The sequence below is a fragment of the Sus scrofa genome, chromosome 1 (genome assembly GCF_054392235.1).
Source record: "Sus scrofa isolate SSC_HxYL_T2T_F1_AM1 chromosome 1, Sscrofa_HxYL_maternal_Yorkshire_Landrace_v2.0, whole genome shotgun sequence".
In the NCBI taxonomy this organism is placed as follows: Eukaryota; Metazoa; Chordata; class Mammalia; order Artiodactyla; family Suidae; genus Sus; species Sus scrofa.
The window spans coordinates 193,182,184-193,203,037 of record NC_139383.1 but is presented as its reverse complement, the minus strand read 5'-3'; the positions used below and the strand labels follow the sequence as shown (position 1 = coordinate 193,203,037).

General features: G+C 36.7%; 1 protein-coding gene across 4 annotated transcripts in view; it reads right to left on the bottom strand.

Annotated features, from left to right (window-relative positions):
• The window catches only part of STYX (serine/threonine/tyrosine interacting protein), a 50,120-nt gene that overhangs the window by 18,864 nt on the left and 10,402 nt on the right, over positions 1-20,854 (bottom strand). The window contains exons 2-9 of one of the 4 annotated variants that reach the window (XM_003121793.5): positions 15,132-15,164; positions 13,487-13,540; positions 8,452-8,549; positions 3,985-4,045; positions 3,030-3,066; positions 2,441-2,480; positions 2,300-2,350; positions 149-221 (exon numbers count right to left, since the gene is read on the bottom strand). In XM_003121793.5, the coding sequence (XP_003121841.2) occupies positions 149-221; positions 2,300-2,350; positions 2,441-2,480; positions 3,030-3,066; positions 3,985-4,045; positions 8,452-8,549; positions 13,487-13,540; positions 15,132-15,164 (447 nt within the window). The remainder of the gene's footprint in view (positions 1-148; positions 222-2,299; positions 2,351-2,440; positions 2,481-3,029; positions 3,067-3,984; positions 4,046-8,451; positions 8,550-13,486; positions 13,541-15,131; positions 15,165-20,854) is intronic. The other 3 variants (XM_005659958.4, XM_005659959.4, XM_021102038.2) reach the window with 3 other exon arrangements.

Here is a 20,854-nt window from a genome sequence, read left to right as displayed (position 1 = left end):
AATTTTTAAATATTTACAAAGTATTACAACTAAATTACGTGAACATTTAATTTCCTGCTACAATTTTAATTATCCTAAAACTAAATTTCCTACAATTTTAATTGTCTTACTTTCTGACTGTCTTAAAGAGGAAAAAGATGTAAGTTACCTGAAGTTGATGAACAAATCCAGCATTAGGATTAATACAAAATCTTCTTTCTTGAACATAAGCAAATGCATCCCTGGGAAAAAAATAAAACTAAGGTGATAATGTCACTTCATGAATTAATCTAAATTTTTCCAGAATTTATGTAAAATAGGAACTTCTCTAACAATTTACCTAAAATAGAAAATCAGGAGTTCCCATCATGGCTCAGTGGTTAACGAATCCATCTAGGAACCATGAGGTTGCGGGTTTGATCCCTGACCTTGCTCAGTGGATTAAGGATCCAGCGTTGCCGTGAGCTGTGGTGTAGGTTGCAGATGCAGCTCAGATCTGGTATTGCTGTGGCTTTGGCGTAGGCCGGTGGCTACAGCTCCAATTCAACCCCTGGTCTGGGAACCTCCATATGCTGCTAGGTGCAGCCCTACAAAAAGACAAAAAGACAAAAAAAAAAAAAAAAAAAAAAAGAAAATCATAGTAATTCAGCTTGTACTACAGGGAGGCAGTGAGTTGTTGTAGTGGAAAAACCAATGACACCATCAGACTAAATATCACCTAAATAGCCTTTTGCTTCCCAGCTGTATGTCCTAAGGGACACTTCAGAACTTCTCTAAGCTTTATTTTTCTTATCTATAAATTGTGGATTATAATAATTCCTATCTTGGAGCACTACTGTGAAGATGGAAGACAATAAGCATAAAACATTTTGTATAGCATCTGTCACATAGTACATGCTCAGATATTATCACTGGTTAAATAAGAAGTATATCAACTTCCTTGTGTTGTTGAGATAAACGTGCCTGGAATAGTACATGGCACATGGCAGAGACCCAATCAATGGAAATTATTTTCACTATTAATATTACTACTGACATAGCCCCAAGTAATAAAGAGAATAGAGGAAAAAAGAAGGTCTACCAAGGATTAATCTTTTTCAATTAAATAAAGAATTTGCATTCAAATAAAATTTCTTTAAGAACACTTTTAAGCAAACTTTTCCATTATAATTTAAAGATAAAAAATATCAAACAAACCAAAGCATTTGAATGTCTACTATGTGTCAGGCACGTGGATCCAATGCTGATCACAGCTCAAATGGAGAGTAACAGAGAACATGGCAAAAGAATGGAAAGGTTGATAGGGGCATGTCATGTGAAGTTTCACTAGCATATTAAGAATTATAAAGGATCAGGAACCTTTGGGTGCTTTTTAGGGTAAGCTGCTACCTCATCAGATTTATATTTTGAAAAACATTATTTTGATTGTGGTGTGGAGAAAGAACAAAACAGACTAGAGAAGGAAGAAACATGAGACCTCTAAGAAGGCAACTACTGAAAGAGTCCAAGGGACTGTCCAAAGGACTGTCCAAGGGACTGGAGCTTAGATTAGGGAGACTCAATGATGAAAAGGGAGTCTGACTCAAGGTATATTTCAGGACACAAAACAGATAGGATTTGGTAATGGATCAGCCTGGGAGATGAGAAGTGAAAGCAAAGGAGGTATTAATGATTACAAGAGATTTCTAACTTATATGCACTAATAAAGTAAACACTGTTCACTGGCCAGCTCTTCTTTGTTTTAGGGTGAAAGCTCATCAGCCTGTCTCCCTCCCCCTCTCTCCTGTCCCCTCCTTCCTCCCTCTCTCTCTCTGTCTATACAATATGCTTGGAAAAAATGACTGGATAAAACAGGCAACAATGGGCTGTGAACAAACACTAAAACGATTCTTAGGTAATTTTTCATTCAACTACTATTGAAGGATAACAGAAGAAATTAACCTTTTAAACAGAGTAAACAATTATGTCTTTTTTTAAAAGCAATTACATCTTTGTCTAAGAATTTTTACACTCAGATTAACCAATTCCCTAGTAGTAAGCAAGCAGTTTCCCATGAGTTTTTCCAACTATAATTACCTTCGGTTTTTAAAATAACAAGAGTTAGCACTAGCTCCATAAAACAAGACTATGTTAGCCTAAGCAAATCTATACAAGGTAGACAAGCTACGAAGATTAGGAGACTAACCAAGGGCCTGCCTAGTCAAACATGACTAGATGACAAAATCAGGAGAATACTAACTTCAAACTCCCAAACCATCTCAATTAAGCTTCATTTTAATGAGAATTTAAATTGTGGCTAGGTTTCAGAATACTTTCTTACCTGTACTTCATTCCAAATGTTTCCATAATGTATGCAATAACAAAGGCAGCACTGAAGAGGGGGAAAAAATTTTAGAAAAAACAGAAAACACAACTCATTAATTAAATGCTAAAGAAAGAAAGATTATTTCTAACTTCATACCTCCTGGAGATCCCTGCATTCCCATGGACAAGAACTTTTCCTGAAAAACAAGAAATAGTTATTCTGATAGAAAAACACCTGATTCAGGAGCTAAAATATACTGAAACCAAGTATCATACCATACTAAAATAAACCTTTTCTTAAACATTTTATATATACAACTTGGATACTTAACTAGTTTTTAAATCTTTCTAATTTATTTATATTAACTGTGTGGAGACTGCAATAGACTTTTAGGTTAAAGAGAGTTAAAGCTGATTGAGAATCTAAAAATAGTTCTAAAGGAATATTAAAGAAAGCCTGTCCAAGAGTTCCCTTGTGGTGCAGCAGGTTAAGGATCAGCCTTGTCATTGTAGAGGCTCGGGTTCAATCTCTGGCCCCGAAACTACCACATGCTATGGGCAAGGCCAAAAAAAAAAATGAAAGCCTATCCAGATGAGACAAGAAATTGGGAAAATATAAATTTGGGAAGTCTATTATACATAATTACAACTTTCATTTCCTGCATTTAAGACAAATAGTAAACAATTAACATAACAGATAATCTCCTAAAAATAAACATAAGCTAAATAAAGAAAATATTATTTACCTCCACTTTGTAAGCTCCCATCAATAAATTCTTTAGTCTGAAGGCAAAAGACAATGTGTTTAATAGACATATAGATTAACATAAGCATAAAATATGTACATACATAGAAACGAAACGTATCAAAAATAATTTCCTAATTTATATGAATAAAAATTACATTAAGTCAAAAATCTCCAAAATGCTAGAAATACACTACTGTAAGTTTATTTTTTAAATAAGTTTAAATTTAACTTTGAATTTAAGAAATTTAGGAGTTCCCGTCATGGCGCAGTGGTTAACGAATCCGACTAGGAACCATGAGGTTGCGGGTTCGATCCCTGCCCTTGCTCAGTGGGTTAACGATCCGGCGTTGCTGTGAGCTGTGGTGTAGGTTGCAGACGCGGCTCAGATCCCGAGTTGCTGTGGCTCTGGCGTAGGCTGGTGGCTACAGCTCCGATTCAACCCCTAGCCTGGGAACCTCCATATGCCGCGGGAGTGGCCCAAGAAATAGCAACAACAACAACAAAAAGACAAAAGACAAAAAAAAAAAAAAAAAAAAAAAGAAATTTAAAGTGTGATTTCTAAAATATTTGGAGATTACAAAAAGGTTTTAAAAATAATAAATTTTCTTTAAAATATAATCCCAGGAATTCCCATCGTGGCACAATGAATCTGCGATATTTTGGGAGTACTGGGACACAGGTTCGATCCCCAACCCAGCACAGTGGGTTAAGGATCCAATGTTGCCAGGGCTGTAACAATGATCCAACTACAGCTCAGATCTAATCCCTGGCCCAGGAATCCCACATGCTGAAGGATGGCCAAAAAAGAAAAAAAGAAAAAATATAATCCCACAATTTTCAGACATAACAAAGTAAAGGTAGTGTAGGAGAAGATCATGTTTCATTAAGTCTTAAAAACACAATTAAGAGGCCAAGTCATAAATTTTAAATGATATTAAAATACTGATGCTTACCATGGGGAAAAAACGTATTATATTTTCAACTGGATTATCAGCAATATCCAAGACTAAATATCTGAAAATAGAATAGTTTGTGATAAGCACACTTTCACATAAAACTGTCTTCATACATAGAAAATTTGGAAATTTCTTGGCAACCCTGTCCAAGACTAAATATCTGAAAATAGAATAGTTTGTGATAAGCACACTTTCACATAAAACTGTCTTCATACATAGAAAATTTGGAAATTTCTTGGCAACCCTGAAAATAATGCAAAACAACTTTCAAAATACCATATTTCCAAGAACCAAGCCATAGATTTTATACTGTTTGAAGGCAGAGCATTTAAAGCCTTAAATAACTTGTAACATTTCTGATATCTTAGTATAAAAACATCTATCTGCTTAAAAACAGAAAAATCACAAGTGGGAAGAAACCTTCCTTTAGATCAGAGTGGACCTGGAAAATAAAGACAAAAATCTGTTTTCCTTTTTGTCATTCTTCTGTTTCTACCAATTTCTTAAGGACTAGATGATTCTTCTCTGGGTAGCCCTGCCACCTCTACTCACAATCCTAAAGAGGACAATTCAGAGGAAGCCCCAAGTCTGAGAGAAGGAACTAACCAAAATAGAAGGCAGTATGCTGATGGAGACGTGAGTCAAACTTTCACCATCTGAACTAACCTTCTTCAGTAACACAAAAAACGACCAAAACACCACCTGTCCTGGAATATTACATCTTTAAAAAACCCCTAAAATAAGGCATTTTAATATACTAGTCCTTATTTTGTGAAAAACTTCCATTTCTAACCTATTCAAACACACCTGTTATAAATAATTGTTATAATATTAATTTTTGGAGTTCCCATTGTGGCCCAACAGGATCAGCAGCATCTTGGGAGGACTGGGATGCAGGTTCGATTCCCAGCCCTACACAGTGGGTTAAGGATCCAAAGGTGCTGTAGCTGTGGCTTAAACTGCAAATGCGGTTTGGATCTGATCCCTGGCCTGGAAACTCCATATGCTACCAAGTAGCAAAAAAAAAAAAAAAAAAAAAATTAGTTTTTAAAGTCAACTCTGTCTTATTTTTCTTTTTTTGCTTTTTCTTTCTTTCCTCTTTTTTTTTTTTTTTTTTTTCTTTTGTTTTGGCCATGGGATACAGCAGGTTAATGTGGGACCTCAGTTTCCAGATCAGGGATTGAACCCAGGCCGCAGTGATGAAAGCACAGATCCTAACCACTAGACCATCGGGGAACTCCCCCAATATTGCTTTCTTTAGTGGTCATTTTGGTGGTAGCAACTTCAATAAATTCAGGGCTTATCACAGAGAAGTTGAACCCAGGCACTAAAATCAAAAATTCTATACAAATTAGAAATGTATAGTATGGAATTTTAAAATAACATTTTTGGAGTTCCCATTGTGGTTCAGCTGGTTAAGGACCTGACATAGTCTCTATGAGGACGTGGGTTCAATCCCTGGCCTAACTCAGTGGGTTAAGATCCAGCATTGCCACAAGCTGTGGTGTAGGCTTCAGGTGTAGCTCCAATTCAACCCCCAGGCCAGGAACTTCCACATGCTGTGGGCACAGCCAAAAACAAAACAAAACAACATTTTCAATTTCTTCAATATACATAGCCTATATGTGTGTGTATACATAGTACACATACAGAATAAGAAAATTTAGAAGGAAATATACCAAAATGTTAACCAAAGTTAAGTTCCTCTGGGTTGTGGAATTATGGATGACTTTTTTTGGGGGGGGGGGCACTCAAGGCATATGGAAGTTCCTTAGTCAGGGATCAAACCCATGCTACAGTAGTAACCTGAGCAGCTGCAGTGACAATGCAAGATCCTTAGCCTGCTGCACACTCCACAAAAGAACACTTCCATACATTCCCTTTTTAAAACCAGCTTTTATTAAAATTGAAAAATGTGTATACCTGGTAAAAAAATTCTAGCAGTATAAAGATTTTTGCAATGAAAAATGAGGTCTCTCTCTACCATCCCTGACCCTAAATTTTCCTTCACAGAAGCAACCACTGACAAGTTTCTAGTTCAAAAATTTTCTATACATAACAAGAATATATGCCTAATGTACTGCATAAATTTTTAAACACATTAAGAGTATACACATGGCTCTGCACCACTGCTTTCTTCATTAATAAATCTTGGCGAAGTCCGTATCAGCACATACACATTTCATTCTTATTCATGGTTGTGGTATTTGATATTACATTCACACAATGTATTTTAGAGTATATTACACTGATGGACATTCAGGATGCTTTCACAAACAACATATTTTTACAATAAATTTTTTAAAATAAAGTAAAATATTAAAATATAACATAATATCCTTTTATATAACTATCTCTAAAATGATATCCAAGGAAGAGTTAATAGTAGCTGCCTCCTAGCTTATGAGTATTAAAAATCATTAGATGCTCAACTATACCCATTATAAGAGAAATGAGAATAACAACAAAACTACATCATTTTTACTCCAGGAGATGGGAAATATTCAAAAAGTTATATAATTCTGTCTTGGAGAGATACCAAGGAAAGAGTCACTCTCATTCACTTCATTGTGGGAGTGTACACTGAAACAACTCACTGGAGGGCAATTTGTAATTTCTATTAAAATTTAAATACCTGCATTCTTTAATCCAACAATTCCACTTCTACAAATTTATCCTACAGATATATTCACACATGAATTAAATGACATATACAGGGATACTCACTACATTAGCCAAAGTCTGGAAATAATCTAAACATCCAACAATAGGAGATGGGTTGAATAAATTTTAGTAGAGTAATACAATGCATTACTGTGCAACTTAAAAATAATGCAGGAGTTCCCATCGTGGCAAAGCAGAAACGAATCTGACCTGGTCTGTGGGTTGATCCCTAGCCTCGCTCAGTGGGTTAAGGATCCGAAGTTGCTGTGAGCTGTGGTGTAGGTCAAAGATGCAGCTCCGATCCTGCATTTCTGTGGCTGTGGCATAGGCCAGCAGCTACAGCTCCAATTAGACCCCCTAGCCTGGTAACCTCCACATGCCACAGATGCGGCCCTAAAAAGCCGAAAAAAATAAAAAATTAAAAATAGAAAATTAAAAAAAATTAAAAGAATAATGTAGCTAAGTAATAATACACAGCAATCTTAAAAATACATAACTTTTTTAAAGCCAAAGTTGACCTAAAAGAATATGTTTATATGTGTAATATAACTCTGGAAATAAACTCAAAAAGAAGTTAATGACAAATACCTCTGGGAAGGGGAACTGAGTATCTAGGTCACAGGAATAGGAAACCTGCTTTTCAGTATACATTCTTCTGAACTTTTGGTATTTCACAAAATGTGCACTTATTTAAAATATTTTTTAAATTATAGTTGATTTACAATGTTGTACCAATTTCTGCTGCACAGCAAAGTGATCCAGTCATACATTTATATACATTCCCTTTCTTACATATCTTCCATCATGGTCTATCCTAAGAGACTGGATATAGTTCCTGTGTTATACAGTAGGACTTCATGCTTATTCATTCTAAACGTAACTGTATGCATCTACTAACCCCAAACTACCAGTCCATCCCACTCCCTCCCCCAAATTTAAAATATTTTAAAGGAAGTTTATTCTTTAAATGATGTATTGTATGACCCATCCTTAAAAAACAGATATATACAGAAGAAAGATTTCTGGGTTTTTCTGCTTTTTAGGGCTGGACCTGGGGCATATGGAAGTTCCCAGGCTAAGGGTCACATGAGAATTGCAGCTGCTGGCCTACATGAGCGCCACAGCAAGTCAGGATCTGAGCCACGTCTGCAACCTACACCATAGCTCACAGCAACACCGGGATCCTTAACCCACTGAGAGAGGCCAGGGATTGAACCCACTGAGAGAGGCCAGGGATTGAGCCTATCCTCATGGCTACTAACTAGTCAGGTTTGTTACCGCTGAGGCACGATAGGAACTCCCAGAAAAGTCTACTATAACAAAATCAACTTGAAATAAAAACTACATTACATGCTTGCTATCCTTAAAAATTTTATGAACTAGAGCCACACTTAGGAGTTCCCTGGTGGCTCAGTGGTTAAGAATCTTGTACTGTCACTGCAATCCCTGGCCCCCGGGACTTCTGCATGCTGCAGGTGTGGCCAAAAAAAATTTTTTTTTTATCTTTTGTCTTTTTTCAGGGACGCACCTGCAGCATGTGGGGGTTCCCAGGCTAGGGGTCCAATCGGAGCTGTAGCTGCCAGCCTACACCACAGTCACAGCAACGCCAGATCCGAGCAGCATCTGTGACCTGTACCACAGCTCATGGCAATGATGGATCCTTAACCCACTGAGCAAGGCCAGGGATCTAACCCACAACCTCACAGTTCCTAGTTGGATTCATTTCTGCTGCACCACGATGGGAACTCCCCCTCGCCAAATTTTTTTAATAAATAAATAAATAATAGCAACAATTCTTACCTAAATAATTGTTGAAAGTTGGGTTTAATAAAGTTTGCTTCAATATTTTGTCTTATACATATGATATGAGTTATTCCATGTTTCTGTAGTATAGGTAGCTATAAAAAAAAAAAAAACACAAGAGAAATAGTTTAAAATAACAAAACATCATCTCACTGTAACGCAAATATTTGAAAATATACAGGACTCAACTTTAGAATTAATAGAGCCACATGTGAGCCTTAAGTACAGAGGATTAAGGCTAATTCTATAATAATATACCTGAAGTGATTAGCAAAATATTTTAATGATTCAAGATTAATACATAATACACTACATGTCCTCAAAAGGTTAAAAGCATTATTTCATGAGTTCCTATTGTGGCACAGTGGAAACAAATCCTATTAGTATCCATGAGGATGCAAATTCGATCCCTGGCCTCACTAAGTGGGTCAGGGATCCCGCATTGCCGTGAGCTGTGGTGTAGGTCACAGACCTACAGATGTGGCTCGGATCCCATGTTGCTGTGGCTGTGGAGGAGGCTGAAGGCTGTAGCTCCAATTCAACCCCTAGCCTGGAACCTCCATATGCCATGGGTGTGGCCCTAAAAAACAAAAAAAGGAAAAAGGACTATTTTACATTTATAATTTTAGAGCTTGATATGAGCTTAAAGATAATTTATCTGGGAAATAATACCTTCATTATGTATTTTTTGTATACTGACCTTTGTATCATGTGTAATATCCTCTTTATTAGTTATTTATAATTTAAATTTATATACCCTTTATTATTTATTTATAATACTAAATAGTGGTTAAAGATGTGAGCTTGGAGTCATGAGACCCAAAGCTCTATATCCCAGCTCTGCTAATGACCTGAGCACTGTGGCTCAGTTTTCTCACATGAAAATAAGGAAAACACTACCTGTTCACTGAGTGGTTATGAAAATTATATAAGAGAATATGTTTGGCATAGTACCTGGGACACATGGCAAGTATTTTCAGTAAATGGCAGCTACATATACTAACCACGATTTTAATTTTTTAGAGAAGAGTACTATGACATAAACAACTGTTCAACATCACTGACCTAGTTAACAGTAGTACCAGGACCCAAATCTCTATATACCTCTCTTTGCCTCTCCCAAGTACACTTTTTCTACATGTAATAAGCCAGAATTAATTTATATAATTCACAAAGTCTAATTAACCTTTTAGGGTTTAGAAATTCTCCTAAAGTTAAAACTGGCAACTTCAAAATGATATTCTGTGGTGCTTTTTGGCTTTACATTTAAAGCGATTAAACATGACAACTCTAAAAACTATCAATTTTTTATCTGCAAGTAACTATAGGTTTCCGTGAATTTACAGATGATGTTATTTTAATAGTTAGAATATAAATTTCATGAGAATAAGGACTTTGTTCACTGATTCATGTTAAGTATGTGTAAACTGTACATGGAACACAGTAGTTGCTCAATAACTATCTGTTTAATAAATGTTGGCATGAAAAATCAGAATTAATGAGTTTTCTATTTTCAGTTTATAATCCTGTATTTATTTGTTTTTAAAAATTTTTTGACTTCCATATGCACCAATGGCATATGGAAGTTCCCAGGCTAGGGGTCACATCGGAGCTCTAGCTCTCGGCCTACACCACAGCCACATGGGATCCAGGCTGCATCCTGTAACTGATACCACAGCTTGCAGCAACACCAGATCCTTAACCCACAAGGTCAAGGATCAAACCTGCAAGGCCAGAGATCGAACCTGCATCCTGATGGATACTAGTCAGGTTTGTTACTGCTGCATCACCACAGGAACTCCTATAATCCTATATATTTCATTTCCTTGCTGTATTAAATACTCCAGAACAGCAATACTAGTAATTCATGAAAGAAGTCAAAGAATTATTTTTATTTGCTATGGACTGAATGTTTATGACTCCCTAAAATCCCTATGTTGAAGCTCTAACTTCCAAGGTAATGATCTTAGTGGGACCTTGAAAGGTAAATTAGACAGATTTATATAAGGCCACAAGGATGGAGCACCCATGATGGAATCAGTGCCTTTATAAGAAGAGGAAGAGACATCAGAGCTTCCTTTCTCTGCTATATAAGGATATAGCAAAAAGACACCAAACCATGAAGAGGACCCTCACCAAAACCTAATCATGCTGGCAGGATCTCAGACGTCTAGCTTTCAGAATTGTGAGAAATAAGCGTCTATTGTCTGTGGTATTTTATTATAGCAGCCTGAGCTAAGAAAACGTGCTTTTTAAATGTTAATTTCTGCAGCAAAGTTTCCTATGTCTGGCATAGATTAGAGTTCAATAATCTCTGCACTTCCTGAGTACATCCTGAGACATGGGAAGGAAGGTAAGCATTTGGTAGGGTTAATAATTAATCAATGTTCCATATTCACATTTATGAACCTCCAAGGTGAATTCAATATTCATTTCCTTGTTTATATTTTAACTATGACATGTGAAGAAGTTTTCACATCTACTTTAGTAATGTGAGAAACTATAAGATGACATATATAATTAGGGAGAAAAATCTATTTTAACAAGTTTGGAAGGCACATTAGATTACTAAGTAAAAACAAACCTTAAGATAGAACCCAAAAGTAATAGCACACAAAATGTTTTTTACTTTCAACATATTTTCATTTACGCAAAGCGAATTATAGTCTTATACCTACAAACAGAAGAAAAATTTTACAAAAAAAAAAATAGTTCACTATTTGCAAAAAGCTTAAACTTTTATTAAAACTGTATTTCGATGTAACAAAAGATAGGTTTAACTAAATGAGTATTAGAACAGGAGTTTATTTCCTAAGATTTCCTTATCTCCATTATTATTTTGTTATTGTTATTTTTTTTGACGATATGAAAAGAAACATGGGCTATACTATGGTAACTCATGGTGGGAAATAAATTTTCCATAGAAGCTTTTCTTCAGTCTAATGAGACCAAGGTGAAGTTAGGGGGAAGAGGTTCTGAGAAGATAGATTTTTAAGCAAATACTTTTATTTTTTCTTTTTAGGGCCGCACCTGTGGCATATACAAGTTACCAGACTAGGAGTCAAATCAGAGCTGCAGATGTCAGCCTATGTCACAGCCATAGTAACACAGGATCTGAGCAGTCTGCCACCTACACCACAGCTCACAGCAACACTGGATCCTTAACCCACTGAGCAAGGCCAGGGATGGAACCTGCATCCTCACAGACAGTATGCTGGATTCTTAACCTGCTGACCCACAATGAGAACTCCTAGGCTGATTATTTTTAAGAAACAGTAGACAAAGGAAAAACTCCCCATAAACAAATACTTTTAATGTGACAAATAATATAACAGGTATATTTATAAAGTGCAATGAGAACACAAAAAGCGAATAGTCTAAAAACATCTTGAAGGTCAGTATTTGTGAATATTACATTATTTGGGTAGTAACAAAAAATTTGTTTTTACAAAGTAAGTCACAATTAAGTCTATAGTTACCTACTCTATCCTTTCCTTAGTGTGTGTATGTGCATTTTTTTTTTTTTTGGTCTTTTGTCTTTTTAGGGCCACACCTGCGGCATGTGGAGGTTCCTAGGCTAGGGGTCTAATTGGAGCCACAGCCACAGCAACACCAGATCCTTAACCCACTGAGTGAGGCCAGGATTTGAACCCGCAATCTCATGGTTCCTAGTCGGATGCATTTCCGCTGCACCACAACAGAACTCCTGTATTTTTTTAAAACCAACATCCCACCTTTCCAACTTAGCTGTAGGTCATCAAAATGACTAGAGTTATTCTTGAATATGCCTCAACAGTCAAAAAGTCTTGCAGTTCCAAAAGAAATGAAGTTAACTTAAAAAAAAACAAAAAAACTCCCAATCACCTAAAATTCATAAATGCATTAAATTACATCATGGAAGTTTTAGATTCTATAGTTTTTATAAAACCTACTGCAGGTAAGTATATACAAGAATACTGATTTCTAAATAGGCAGATTATTGGGAAAAACATTTATGATAGAGTGTTTCACATTATAATTCAAAGAGAATTAGTAGCATTGTCATAAGTCATAGGGCTGAATCCTCTAGAAAATGGCAGCAACACTACTACATATATTTGAACTAGATACCCTTTTAACTGGGTAACTGAAGACATACACTTCAGTTTAAGAATATAGGACATATCCCTCCCTCTCTCTCTCCCTTTCTCTCTCCCTTCCTCTCTCACTCTCTCTCTCTATATGCTTCAATACTTTAAAAGCTGAAGCATTCTGACCTCTAATGTCTGGAAAAACAGAAATAAGATTTGAGTCACTTCAATTAAAATATGCGGGTGTGTATGAGTTTGTGCACATGCACATACATACAAACACACACTCTCTCCCTTATCCTTGATAAGAAACGGTTAACTAAAACATTAAATAACTATATTCTGGGATTTAATTTAATCTCATATTTTTCAGAAGGTATGATTAGCAATTACAGATGTCTAATAGTTTAAAGAGTAATAATTTAAAGGTCAGTTTTGGGGAAGCCTTTTAAATACATGGATTTCATGAGAAAGATAAAATACAAAAACTCATTTGTGATTTGTGGTCAAATACTTGAGAATTACTGGTCCAGTAAAATTTGGAAATAAGTAGGTATTCCAGAGTAACAATTAGGGTTAATACGCAATATTAATGGACCCTTCCCCAAATAAAACTCTGCTAAAAAAAATTTACTCCAGGAGTTTCCATCGTGGATGATGGGAAACAAACCTGACTAGTATCCATGAGGAGCAGGTTCGATCCCTGGCCTCGATCAGTGGGTTAAGGATCCAGCGTTGCCACGAGCTGTGGTGTGGTGTAGGTCGCAGAGGCGACTTGGATCCGGTGTTGCTGTGGCTGTGGTGAAGGTCAGCAGCTGTAGCTCCGATTCAACCCCTAGCCTGGGAACCTCCATATGCCGCAGGTGCGGCCCTAGAAAAGACAAAAAAAAAAAAAAAGAAAAAATTTACACCAAGCAGTTGGTTAATAAGGTCTCTTGATGAGCCTAATCTAAAGTTCATACCTTGCTTTTCATAGCAGAAGAATATGGGCCTAAAAACAATCCAGGCAAAATTTCCTAGAAAAAAAAATTGAGATATTTACCATCAGCAATGTAAATCTGTACAAAATATGTACCATACAAATGGATCTGTGGAGTGTTTTCATAGTTGTTACAATAATTTGCTAAAAAGCTTGCTAATTATGGAGTATTTTTTAGCTACAATGAGCAAATGATTGCGAAGACAAATGCAGATGTGCTTTTATATAATCAAATGACACATTTAAAGTTGAAATACAGTTCTGAAAAGTCAGGTATTTGAATTTCGATAGTGCTTTTTATAAGCACTTTGGGTAAAATTAGTACATCATATTGCAGTTTTATTAAATTAATAAAACACCTCTAATCTTACTTCTATTCTCTGCTATAGTCTAGAAATAAAATAGGTATGAAGAAAATCGTCCCTTTGGAATGACACAAAAAAACCCTATTCAGTCAAATCAAAAGTAGCACAAGATAAAACAAGATTACAACTGTTACCTATGTAAAGTAGTACTGCAAAGTTTAAAAATAAAAAAGACCAGTGATTATTGACAGTTTCTACAATTAAAAAAAAAAAATACCTTCTGAATGGTAAATTAAAATTTATTCTTTGTGAATTCAATATTGAAAGTTTTCAGTCAGGCCATGTTATACCCTAAATACTAACAGTGTTTTTGTAGTTCAGCTCTATGGGACATCATAATTATTTGCATATAGGTCTGATTTCTCCTAACAACTTCTTGTGGCAAAAACTAAATTTTAACTCACATTTGCATTCCCCATACACCAAGTAAAATGTCCCAGGGGTAATCACATATTTTTAAAAAGTGAATTTTTACTAAGAGAAAAAGGAAACAGATCTTTAGAAGTCAATGGATTCCTAAGAAAGGGGAACATGGCATGACCTTGGGGCCAGCCAAGTTAAAATGCAAAAGAAATGCAAAACAAAAAAGTATTGCCATTGGGTTAACTATCACTAATTTCTTCATCCTATACAGTGAGTATTTAACTCAATTTTCTGGAGGATTGGTTGGAAATCAGACACAAAGAGGAACGATTAGTCAAAAGGGTGATTTGCTTTACAGTCAATTCTAAACTAGACAAACGTAAAAAGCAAAACTGCTTTCAAAAATACAAATAACATACCCAATTTTTCAGATGGAGAAATAGTAACTCATTAATCATACACATATATTACTAGGTTCATGGTTTAATCTAAGAGAGAAATTTATTTTCACATCTTTTTTAAGAGCCATGATTAACCTTAAACATGTTAATATTTAAAATACTCCTGGAGTTCCCATTGTGGCTCAGCAGAAATGAATTTGACTAGTATCTATGAGGACGAAGGTTCGATCCCTGGCCTTGGTCAGTGGGTTAAGGTTCTGGCACTGCTGTGAGCTGTGTCATAGGCAGGCAGCTACAGCTCGGACTCAATCCCTAGCCTGGAAACTCCATATGCCATGGGTGCGGCCTCCCAAAAATTAATTAAATAAAATAAAATACTCAGTGATGAACCTACAAATCATGAATCAACAGAACTCAAATTCTTTGTGAAATTAAATTATTTAATAATGATAATAACAATAATACAGCTTGGCTTGAATAAATGAGAAGGTTGTCATACCTGCATCTCTCGTCTCATAGGATAGGTCCATTCCTTAAAAATGGAAAAAAACATAAGAAAAGAAGTAAGTAACATTATGAAAAATGTTATCCAACTAAAGGTCAAAGATGTGATATATAAGTGCATGGATTTTTAAAGAATACACTGTACTTAAAGAATAGTCATAAAAATAGCAGATTCAATTGGCTTCACAAACTGAAAATTTAAGTGACAAAAAAATTAAGGTAATTCTTTAAATAATTTGGCTTCCAAAATTATGATTATGTTACTTCATACAATGGATGGACTAGCTCAATTATTATAAGGATAGATATATCAGAAGTTTCTCCCAAAAAAGATCTTATAAATTAGAGATAACAAGTAGATTTTTTTGTCATTCATGCCAGCGCTAATGAACTGATGGTATAGCAAAATCCAGTATGGAGAAAAACTCAGGAAGAGTGTTGTGATCAGTGAGAAATATGTACAATGGATGAAAGAGGAATGGAATGTGATAGGCATTTGCCATTGCTGATCTAAACTGCCAGATGCTTATCAAACAGCCTTCCCATATCTTACTTGGGTTTAAGAGTCCCTTTAAAGATACATTTCATAGAAGTATAGTGTTCATTGTAGGCATGCAGACTAAGACAAAGAAGTCAGAAAATAATTCAAAACACCAATGGCAAAAGACAGAAAATATTTTAAAAGTTAGTAAAAGAAAAAAGCAATTATGGTGAACTGATATAAAGAACAAAATACAGTACACATGGTCCTGATTTGCAAATGGACTACATTCCAAAGGTTTCTAACTCGGTTGCTTACAACTCTGAATTATAAATAGTAATTAGGTTTCTAAAGTTAAATCCGGGATTTTCCACTGTGGTGCAATGGAATCAGCAGAGTCTCTGCAGCCCCAGGACACAGGTCTGATCACTGGCCCAGCACAGTGGGTTGAAGGATCTGGGATTGCCAGAACTGCAGCTTAGGTTGCAACTGCGGTTCAGATCTGATCCCTGACCTGTGAACTCCATATGCCATGGGGCAGCCAAAAAAGGAAAATAAATAAGGTTCAAACTGCAAAAGAATTTTTTTTTTTTTTTTTTTTTTTTTGTCTTTTTGCTATTTCTTGGGCCGCTCCCGCGGCATATGGAGGTTCCAAGGCTAGGGGTCTAATCGGAGCTGTAGCCACTGGCCTACGCCAGAGCCACAGCAACGTGGGATCCGAGCTGCGTCTGCAACCTACACCACAGCTCACGGCAACGCCGGATCGTTAACCCACTGAGCAGGGGCAGGGACCGAACCCGCAACCTCATGGTTCCTAGTCGGATTCGTTAACCAGTGCGCCACGATGGGAACTCCCTGCAAAAGAATTTTTTAAAGAAACTTATTTTGAAATAATTTTAGAATTACAGAAAATCTAAAAAAATACTACAAGGAATTTCTTTTACCCTCCATCCAGATTCCCCAAGTCAGGGAAGTATTTTTAACACAGAAGGTAGAAAAATGTTGTATATTTCCAATGGAAAGAGTAAATAACATTCCTACAATGACAGCATTTTTTTTTTTTTAAGTAGAGAAGCAAAATACATTTTTTGTCTTTAATATTGAAAAATGGTCTCAGCAATGTAGTAGAAGTAGACTACAAACTCTGAGAAACCATCTCTGTAATGACTGTTAAAGTATATCTCTAAAAGTATCTTTAAATGCATAGCTGGACTAACAGAGAAAGGAAATCCCGGGACAGACGCATACTCGCAAACACAAGAAAACGCAAACCCAGAAAGGGTACTGAGAACTGAAACAGAGTATCTTGAAAAGATCTGCTGGTTTTTTCACACCCTTATATTTCTTTGCTTTTGTTTTGTTTTGTTTTGTTTTGTTTTATGGCCGCACTGGTGGCATATGGAAGTTTCCTGGCTAAGGTAGAATCAGAGCTGCAGTTGCCAGCTTATGCCACAGCCACAGCAACTCAGTATCCAAACTACCACAAAGGGAACTCTTCTGTTGTTTTAAAATGGAAACATAGGAGTACCCCCTGTCGCACAGTGGGATAAGAATGTGACTGAAGCAGCTCAGGTTGCTGCAGAGATGCAGCTTTGATACCTGCCCTGGTGCAGTGGGTTAAAGAATCCAGTGTTGCCATAGCTGCATCCTGGATTCAATCCTTGGCCCAGGAACTTCCATATGCCATGGATGTGGCCATGAAAGAATAAATAAAATAAATGCATAAAAAAACTCATAAAGAAGGGTTAAAATGCCCAAATCTGGAGTTCCTTGTGGCTCAACAGTATGGAATCCAACTAGTATCAATGAGGGCACAGGTTCGATCCCTAGCCTCACTCAGGGGGTTAAGGATAAGGCATTGCCATGAGTTGTGGTATAGGTCGCAGATGAGGCTCGGATCTGGTCGTGCTGTGGCTGTGGTGTAGGCCAGCAGCTATAGCTCCAATTTGACCTCTAGCCTGGGAACTTCCATATGCCATAGGTGCAGCCCTAAAAAGACAAAAAAAAAAAAAAACAAAAAAAAAACAAATCTGAATAAGGAGCTCAATGAATTTTTATAAACATACACACCCATATAATCATCACTCAGATCAAGATTTCCATCATTCCAGAAAGTTCCCTCATTCCTCTTCTCAGTTAATATCTCCTCTTCAGAGGTAACCACTGATTTCTATTATTACAGATTTCAGGATTGTCTGTTCCGGCTTTTTTTTTTTTTTTTGGTCTTTTTAGGGCTATATCTTCGGCATATGGAGATTCCCAGGCTAGGGGTTGAATCAGAGCTACAGCTGCCGGCCACTACCACAGCCACAGCAGCACAGGATCCAAGCCTCATCCGTGACCTATACCACAGCTCACAGCAACTCGGGATCCTTAACAAATCCTTAACCCTGGCCAAGGCCAGGGATCAAACCTGCATCCTCATGGATGCTAGTCAGATTTGCTTCTGGTGGGCCATGACGGGACCTTCGTGGCACTTCTTATAAATGGAATCATACAGCAGTAGTATTTTATGTCTGGTTTATCTCACTCAACCTAATGCCTCTAAGATTCATCCATGTTGTTGTACATGTCAGTAGTGTGTTCTTTCTGGTTGCTGTACAGTATACTACTGTATAAATATTCCATGATTTAATCATTCTCCTGTTGGTGGAGATTTAAGAAGCTTCCAGGTTTTCGCAATTATGAATAAAGGTATTATGAAAATTCTTTTTTTGTTGTTTTGTCTCTTTTAGGGCCACACCCTCGGCATAAGGAGGTTCCCAGACTAGGGGTCCTATCGCAGCTGCAGCTGCTGGCCTACGCCACAGCCACAGCAATGTGGGATCCAAGCTACATCTGCGACCTGTACCATAACTCATGGCAACACTGGATCCTTAACCCACTGAGCAAGGCCAGGGATCAAACCCATGTCCTCATGGATGCTAGTCGGGTTCATTACCACTGAGCCACGATGGGAACTCCATGAAAATTCTTTTATGTGCCCTTTAATGAACATATGCATTCATTTCTCTTGGATATATAAGTGGCAATGGAATGAATAAATCACAGAGTAGGTCTATATTTGGCTTTATCAGACAATGCAAAAAGTTTTCCAAAACCAATTTATGCTCCCACCAGCAATGTATGAGAGTTCTAGTCGTTCCACATCCTCACCATGGCCTTATTTTATTTTTTTAGGGCCAAAACCACAGCATATGGAGGTTCCCAGGCTAGGGGTCAAATCGGAACCTTAGCTGCTGGCCCATGCCACAGCCACAGCAAATCTGGATCTAAGCCGTGTCTGCGAACTATACCACAGCTCAAGATAATGCCACATCCTTAACCCACTGAGAGAAGCCAGGGATTGAACCTGCGTCCTTATGGATATTAGTCAGATTCATTTTCACTAAGCCATGATGGGAACTTCACCATGGCTTTTTTTAAATGATACTTTACGTGAGATAAAACCTAGGACCTGCTTAAAGTGGGCAGTCAGATCACAACCAAAAAAGTGGGACTTCAAAAGGCAACACCCTGTGCAAGCCCTCATCCCCATATAAATGAGTACTCTTGCCTTTCCTAGCTTTGATCCTGAGTAGGTGAGGGTAGTAAGAGTGGAGTGGGGTTTTCCTAATCACAATTTGGTCCTCACTGAGGTTAGAATTCAATTATCTTTCTGAGGCCAAGAGAAAATTTAAGGTCAAGTGGTCCTGGGTAGACAGTGTCTGTGGTATCTGTGGGTTCCTGAGAGAAGCCAATGCATCTTTCTGGAAAAACATACCCTAAACCTAGATCAGAAACAATTCAAACAGGTAAGTTCTAATGAACTCACAATAAAAAAGTCCATTAAAGATAAAAAAGAGGAAATGAGCCACCATAAAAATCGATACAACTGAATCACATCCACAAAGACCGCAGATAATGATTCCATTAATGAAAAATGCAACACATTTAATATAGTTAAAGAAATAAGAGTATCACAGTATGACCAAAAATTAAGAAACTAATTTTTTTTTTTCTTTTTCGGCCAAACCTATGGTATGCAGAAGTTCCCAGGCCAGGGATTGAACCCACATCACAGCAGCAACCTGAGCCAGAGAAGTGATAACATCAGATCCTTAACCCATCATGCCATCAGGGAACTCCAGGAAACTAAATTTAAGAGAATCAAAAGGAATATGTAGACATGAAGAAGTACGATTAAAATGAAAACTCACCAGATAGGCTAAATAGAAGAAAGGACACAGATAAAGAGAATTTGTTAACTGGAAAACAAAACTACTGAAATAACCTAAATTCAAGATTGGAAAATATAAGCAGTTCACAGACATATAATATAGAATTAAAAGGTCTAACACCCATAGAATCTACCTTCCAAGAAGGAGGGGTGAGAAAATAAAGGAGGAATATACAAGGTATTAATGAGAAGTTCCCAAAACTGATTAAAGACACCTTGGAAACAGAACAGTAAATCCCAGCATGATAAGAGAAAGAAATGTGGGGGTAAACAGTGAAATAGCAGCATAGCAAACACAGAAAAAAGAATTTCTTTTTCCAGATTAAAAGCAAATAGAAAAATGGAAAAGAACAGAGGCCAGAAGAACTAAACATATGCAGTCAATTGATTTTCCTGAAAGACACCAAGGTAATTCAATATTAAAAGAAGTCTTTCAACAAGTGGTACTGGAACAAGTGGATAAATGTCTGGAAAAATAAAATGAATCTTGATCCTGACCACACCTGGGTACATACACACACAAACACATACATACCTCCTCATCTGTCTTCATTGCTATATCTATTTCCAACACTTGATGACAGTGCCTGGCACATAGCAGGCATTCAATAAATAATCGTTGAAAAAAAAAAAGTGAGTGTATAAACATAAATACAAAAATGATATACCTCCTACAATAAAACATAGAATATCTTTGGAACCTTGGGAAAAGCAAAGATGTCCTAAAGAGGGCACAAAAGGTACTAAGCACAAAGGAAAAACAATTTAGCAAATTTCACTTCACAAAAATTAAAAACTTCTGTTCAATGAAATATATTGCTAAGAAAATCAAAGATCAAGTCACAAAGACAATATCTGTAATACACATATTCAATAAGAGACTTGTACCCCAAACAAAAATTACACACCAATAATAAAGTGACAATTTGGAGTTCCCGCTATGCTGCAGTGTGTTATGAATCCAACTAGAGCAGTTCAAGTCGCTGTAGAGGTGAGGGTTGATCCCCATCCAGCACAG